Source organism: Pundamilia nyererei, unplaced genomic scaffold (assembly GCF_000239375.1).
Source record: "Pundamilia nyererei isolate P.nyererei 1_Seehausen unplaced genomic scaffold, PunNye1.0 scaffold00084, whole genome shotgun sequence".
NCBI lineage: Eukaryota > Metazoa > Chordata > Actinopteri > Cichliformes > Cichlidae > Pundamilia > Pundamilia nyererei.
This window is the reverse complement of record NW_005187485.1, coordinates 341097-348453: the sequence shown is the minus strand read 5'-3', so window position 1 is coordinate 348453 and position 7357 is coordinate 341097. Positions and strand designations below refer to the sequence as shown.

Below are 7357 nucleotides of genomic sequence, written 5' to 3'. Positions count from 1 at the left end.
ATTTTTTTTTTTCCCCTTTAATTCCTGAGACAAGAAATTATTCCCAACGACTATGCAGTGTAACTCTGAGAGACCCGTCTATGTGAAATGGTCGTTGAGTGAGACAAACCACACTAATCCAGCCTAAGCCGGCCTCACGTTCATTCCTATTCACTTGTGTCACATTTTCTCTTCCTGGCCCATTAGGAATGACAGGAGGCAACAAAATAGGAAGATAAAAACCCGTTCACTGTCTTCTTAACTTCCAGTTACAAGAGGAGAGGGGGGAAAACCCCCGAAACAAGTGGAAATGGCTAGTGCTAAAACCTTCCTGCACTGCCACAAATTAATCAACCACCATGAATGATGATGTTTTCCAATCCCCTCTTCTTGAAAGGCTTTCACTTTAGATTGTAAATAGCTCTCTGAATGCTGTGGAGAGTTAGATTAATGCCTCCCACACTGTTACAGAGAACCTCGTTATGAGGGAGGGAAGGATAAAATCTCAAGAATTAAATAAAGTAGGATGATTGGGGAAAATGCCAACAATGCCTTTGTTTCATTCATACAGAACACACAGTTTTCTCTGGTTTTATGCAAATCAACCTTTTCGTGCTGTGTGCAGGAACCCTTTCTATCCAAGAATCTAAGGTGCCGGCTTCCCTGGTTGTTTGTCGGCAAAAGGGAATCTGTTTTCCTTGTCAGCTTTTTGTCTGTGCCATCAGAAGGAGCACTGATAATGGAATTAATAACACTGGGAATGACTATATAGAGTTAAATAGTGGATTTGCCGAAGCAGCGTCTCACTTTTCTCTTCCACTAAATATCTTGCAATATGTCTTGCCACTGGGGAGTGGGCCTGGCTGCCATCCAGACCTGAGAGCAACCCCCCCCCCCCACAACAACTATGCAATCAGGTCCTTATCAAGGATGTGCACTCCCTATTGGTGTGTGTGCTGAAGTGCTTTCGTTTAAAAAAAACAAAAAAAAAACTATGCTTCCCACTCGATGTAACCCAGATGTGATTATTGTTTGTGCGTTTTGTTTTTACTGTGCCCTGCGCTATTGTTATGTCTTGAAAGTGTAGCATTCCCCTGTAAGCCTTCAATATCTGTCAGCATTTCAAAAAGAGGACTATTTGAGGGGAAAAAAATTGCAGCACGAAACATTTCACTCTTCTCTGTCTGTCAGTCTGTCCCTTAGTATTTACTGATTCTCACTTTGTAGGACAAGCATAGCACATTTCCAAAACCGATGTAGCAATGTAGAAAGCAGTCGGGCTCATGCAGAAACCCAAAGAGTTATTCAGCACCAGCACGCCTTTAACCAAATTCTACTCAGCTGCTCAGTCTCGTAAAGCCTAACTGTTGTGACTCTATTTGTGTAAAGCAAATGTTGCTGTGGAGCTTTTTTTTGTTTTGTTTTGTTTTGTTTTTCCTCCCCTCCTATCTCAGTGATGTAAATGGAAAGGGTTATGCTAATATCTGTTTTTTTTTTTTGTTTTTTTTTTTAAACTACTGATATATTTATCTTTGTAGGCTAAAAGCATTGCGAAACTGTGCACTTAATCTTGCTTTCTAATACACAGTATAATCCATGTATTTACAAATGTACACAGCAATGCACTTGCATTGTCTCTATAGAAATCTCATGTTTTGGAGAAAGATTTTATTATGATTCTGGGTGGGGCCCACTGATAGTGGGAGTTTTGTAAAATGTATATATGTTTTTGTTTTGTTTTTTATTTAGTTTCATACAAAACTACATTACAGGTCCTTCTCAAAGAAAATAGCATATTGTGATAAAGTGCATTATTTTCTGTAATGTACTGATAAACATTAGACTTTCATATATTTTAGATTCATTACACACAACTGAAGTAGGTCAAGCCTTTCATTGTTTTAATATTGATGATTTTAGCATACAGCTCATGAAAACCCCAAATTCCTATCTCAAAAAATGAGCATATCATGAAAAGGTTCTCTAAATGGGCCTGACCTGACTGCTGTCCAGAAGGCCATCATTGACACGCTCAAGCAGGAGGGTAAGACACAGAAAGAAATTTCTGAACAAATAGGCTGTTCCCAGAGTGCTGTATCAAGGCACCTCAGTGGGAAGTCTGTGGGAAGGAAAAAGTGTGGCAGAAAACGCTGCACAATGAGAAGAGGTGACCGGACCCTGAGGAAGATTGTGGAGAAGGACCGATTCCAGACCTTGGGGGACTGAGTCTGGAGTAGAAACATCCAGAGCCACCGTGTACAGGCGTGTGCAGGAAATGGGCTACAGGTGCCGCATTCCCCAGGTCAAGCCACTTTTGAACCAGAAACAGCGGCAGAAGCGCCTGACCTGGGCTACAGAGAAGCAGCACTGGACTGTTGCTCAGTGGTCCAAAGTACTTTTTTCAGATGAAAGCAACGTTTGCATGTCATTCGGAAATCAAGGTGCCAGAGTCTGGAGGAAGACTGGGGAGAGGGAAATGTCAAAATGCCTGAAGTCCAGTGTCAAGTACCCACAGTCAGTGATGGTCTGGGGTGCCATGTCAGCTGCTGGTGTTGGTCCACTGTGTTTTATCAAGGGCAGGGTCAATGCAGCTAGCTATCAGGAGATTTTGGAGCACTTCATGCTTCCATCTGCTGACAAGCTTTATGGAGATGAAGATTTCATTTTTCAGCACGACCTGGCACCTGCTCACAGTGCCAAAACCACTGTTAAATGGTTTACCCACCATGGTATTACTGTGCTCAATTGGCCTGCCAACTCTCCTGACCTGAACCCCATAGAGAATCTGTGGGATATTGTGAAGAGAAAGTTGAGAGACGCAAGACCCAACACTCTGGATGAGCTTAAGGCCGCTATCGAAGCATCCTGGGCCTCCATAACACCTCAGCAGTGCCACAGGCTGATTGCCTCCATGCCACGCCGCATTGAAGCAGTCATTTCTGCAAAAGGATTCCCGACCAAGTATTGAGTGCATAACTGAACCATAATTATTGAAGAATTACTTTTTTTTTGTATTAAAAACACTTTTCTTTTATTGGTCAGATGAAATATGCTAATTTTTTGAGATAGGAATTTTGGGTTTTCATGAGCTGTATGCCAAAATCATCAATATTAAAACAATAAAAGGCTTGAACTACTTCAGTTGTGTGTAATGAATCTAAAATATATGAAAGTCTGTTTATCAGTACATTACAGAAAATAATGCACTTTATCACAATATGCAAATTTTTTGAGAAGGACCTGTATGTTTTAAGAAGTTACTTATGTTTTTATGCACTTTTCTCTTAAGGTAAACTCATGTTTATTTTGTGCCAACAATCACAATATATGTACATGTGTGATAGCTCACAGGAAAACTGTAGGTGACAGAATATGATGAATTGGATCTGTTTGCACAGCTGCAGTCACCTTGAGTTTCTTCTGATGGTGATTACAACATACTACTGTATATTGTGTATCTATGCTGCGCTCTGGATTGTGTTTGTTTTTTAATAAATGTGTTATGAAATCTGCGTGCCTTCTCCCAGTTTCTTGTTTGCATAATTTTGATGCCATATGGATACAGAGATAATGTGCCAATGGATGTTGTTTAATCTAGGGCTTTACTCGCTTACAAGCATAGAGCCACTAAGAGGCTTAGACACTCTTACTAAACATCCTTTTTCGTTAAGATTCAAAGTGTAAAGCAAGTGTGGGAGCTATGATGAAGTGAGCTAACTTTTATTTTTATATCCTCACAGAACAGTGAAAAGGGCTGTGCGAGATTGTCAAATATGAGATGATGCGGGGTTATTCCTCATAACCTTTAATAATAAATCCGAGCTGTGAGACACTGCCCGTGGCTATGGCATTAGTTACAAGATGCAAAGGTCATTAGAAACCAGCCTGCTTCATGGCTGAAGGTTTGATTAAAGTGGGATTCATCTATTCATTATTGTCCCGGATAAATAATCACTTAACTTTTTAAAGGAATTTTTCTTGCCAACTATTGAAATAGTTGACCATGATGAACCCGATGATGGTTCCACTTTTTTTACTTGTCAGCATGAATCATGATTTCCAAGTTTATTTATTGTTTTTCTATGACAGTTGCTAAGCAGTGTGTCAGTCCACATTCACGCACACACAGACTGTCAGGTGTTTTTCTATTGATGGATTCCTGGTTGTTTTCTTGCAGCTGTTTTCTTTGGTTACTGGATTCATACGTGCGCTCTCCTTATCCTTGGGCTACCCGGTATGACCTGGACCAAAAAAAGGGGGGGGGAGGGAGGAGGAAGGCATTACTCTTAAAGAATCAAACACTATTTCAGCAATCAATGATATTCATCAAACCTAAATATGAGGAAAAAACAAGATCTGTTGCAGTTCTGCCCTACAAACAGCTTAATGATAATCCCTCTGATCTATTAATCATCAAAGAGATTTCAGTCAGCATTCTGTTGCGCTATTATGTCTGAAGTGACTCATTGCTATATATCATCAAGTAGCCTCTGATATTAACTATTTAAATCATCCAAATGCAGTTTCCCAACAGCACAAGGAGAGATGCTCCTCATGCACAATGGGCCGATATAGAGTCAGGTGAAAAAGAGAGTGCATTTTCTCTTACTTCCAAGGGTTTGGCTCAGGAATAGAAGAAAAATAAAGTACACATTTAATGCTTCCAAAAGAATCAAGATGCTAAGTACCAACCAGGTGCTGCTAATCAAGTATACTTGCGTAACTGATCAGCCAGTATTAGAACTTCTATAAAAACTGAAGTTTTGGAAGTTTGCTGGAGCATTCAGGTGTGTGTTAACACAATTCCAAGGAGGAAAGACATCAACATTGATCTCAGGGAAGCAATTGTTGCTACCCATCAATCTGGGAAAGCCATTTCCAAACAATTTGTCCATCACTCTGTGGCGATAAAGATTATTCACAAGTGGAAAACTTTTTGGACAGCTGCCAATCTGCCAAGCAAATTCACCACAAGGTCAGATTGTGCAGTGCTTACAGAAACTGCGAAAAACCCAAAAGCTCACCTCAAACAATACAGGCCTCTGTTAGCATGCTATATGTTACAGTACCATTAGAAAAAAACTACACAAATATGTCCTTTTTGAAAGGGTTGCTCGGAGAAAACTTCTTCTAGCATAGCTTAAATTTGTAAAGCTGCATTTGAACAAACCACAAGACTTTTGGAACAACTTCCTTTAGACAGAGAAGACTAAATAAAATCGAGATGTAATGCACAACATCATGTTCATCACAAACATCCAATACCAAATGTCAAACACTGTAGTGGAGTGGTGATGATTTGAGCTTGTTCTGCAGACAAAGGACCTTGGAATTTCCTTTGTCTGCAAAACTGACTCAGTGACTGAGTCTACTATGAAATCCCCTGTAAACCAAAATATTCTAGACATCTGTGAGGTCATCTGTCTGATAACTAACACCGATGAAACCGGGCCATGCAACAGGACAATGATCCCAAACACAGCTCTGGATTTACAACAGCATGGCTGAAAAAGAAAAGCGTCAAAGTCGAGCAGCAAACAAGTAATTCAAGTTATTACTGCTAAAGGTGGTTATACAAGCTACTGAATTCACACACTGCTTCTGCAGGTTGTATTTAAATTATTTTAGAACCTGGCAAGGACCAGATTATTTTTTTTATTATTACATCCTGAAATGAAAAACTTTAGACTTTAGAAGGTGCACTTTCTTTTTTTCACATCAGGTATAGCCAGACATTTTTTGATGTTTAACTGTATACGAATTTTGTACTGATAAAACAAAAGTTACAAATGTAATTACTTACTTTGTTGACCTCTTGCGGCATTTGGGCAGCCGATTGAACTTTCCGCCTACAGTCCAAACATAAGCAAAAGAGTAAGGAAGTTGGTAGACTATTACAAGAAATTGCAAAGCACAAAAATAGCTTTCAGATTTTCAGATACTTACAGGTAATGACCAATATGCCAAAGACGAACAGCACTGCTGCAATGACCAGTCCAGCATAACTCAGGGACTTATAATCTAAGTATATAAAAAACAAATCAAATAACCACAGAAAACGAGTAACGACACACAATCAAACACAATCAAAGAGAAGCTTCTTACCATAGGTGAAATCTTTGTCCCACTCTGACTTCCACTCTATATGGAGTAAAGGAAGAAGAAAAAAAGTATTGACTTAAGGTTGACTGTTGAACAGAGGAAATATCTATAGGAACAAAAAAAGAGGCTCAGTGGGGAACAACTGTCAGAGATGGCATGAGAGATCTACTGGCTCTGCTGACATGCTGTTGATGGCGTATCAAAAACCTATCTATGGTAAGCCGGCACAGCATGAGGACACAAATATCTTATCTCTTCTTGCATAAGGTACAATCAAGCATTAATCTGTTAGCAAGAGAGGAAGTGAGGTGCTCTGTTCTATCACTACGCTGTGGGTTTGTTTGGAAGACGGGGAATTGTGATACTGTCACAGTCTGCCATGAGATAACAATAGAACCACGATGCCTGTGGCATTTAGGGTAACTAAGGAATAGGGGAAATTTTTCCATTACTCCAGACAACTTTAGTGTTCCTTTTACCGATGGTTTTCTCGGGTGCAGAAGGGTTGGTTTTCACTGCAGGTGCTGGAAAAAAAGGGGGAAAAATTACTACATTGGACCTTTTTTTTCCATCTCTACTGAATATGTAATAATTTACAAGTTAAAACTTTTTTTATTTTTGGGACATATTGACTCCATAGCTTACAGTTACCTCTCATCAAACTCCAGATTCAGTCTTGTGTTTAAGTAATTAAATTTCTAAATGTTTCAGTAGAATGAGTCTCAAAGGAAATGTATGCTTTTCAGAATGTAGCATTTTCTCTACCTCAAGTGCTCTCTCTCGCTCTATTTTTGTCGGTGTCTGGTGGTGATACAGTTTGCTAACGTGGTTACTAGCTAAACTTAATGGCTCTACTGACTCTTGATGTTTGAACATACATAGGTTAGGCAAGGCAGAGGGTAAAGACTCATACCTGAAGTTGATGTGAGCTTTGGTTGACTTGTTGCTTTTGTACTTGAAGCTAAAGAGGATGAATACGTACGATGAGAAAAATAGCATGCAGAAGAAAAATAATGGGGTTAGACACACACAAGACAAACTACCTGCTGAAGTCTCTATTCGTGATGTGGTAACACTGAGGGAGACGTTTGCTTGCTGGTTTGTGGGTTTTTCAGGTATAGTTTCCAGGGAGCTGTTAATATCTCTAGTTGTTCTCTTTTCCAGTGCTTCTCCTTTTACACACAGAAAGAAACTGAATTAGATGGATTGACAGACAGACAAGACAGACAAGACAGATAGACAGATAGATAGATAGATAGATAGATAGATAGATAGA

At 39.6% G+C, this 7357-nt stretch overlaps 1 protein-coding gene across 1 annotated transcript in view; it reads right to left on the bottom strand.

The window, feature by feature from the left end:
- Positions 1-3768: 3768 nt before the first annotated feature.
- The window catches only part of fxyd5 (FXYD domain containing ion transport regulator 5), a 6559-nt gene continuing 2970 nt past the window's right edge, over positions 3769-7357 (bottom strand). The window contains exons 4-10 of the mRNA XM_013912219.1: positions 7125-7253; positions 6995-7042; positions 6561-6605; positions 6085-6120; positions 5926-6000; positions 5783-5828; positions 3769-4220 (exon numbers count right to left, since the gene is read on the bottom strand). Coding sequence (XP_013767673.1) covers positions 4196-4220; positions 5783-5828; positions 5926-6000; positions 6085-6120; positions 6561-6605; positions 6995-7042; positions 7125-7253 — 404 coding nt within the window. The 3' untranslated portion in view covers positions 3769-4195. The remainder of the gene's footprint in view (positions 4221-5782; positions 5829-5925; positions 6001-6084; positions 6121-6560; positions 6606-6994; positions 7043-7124; positions 7254-7357) is intronic.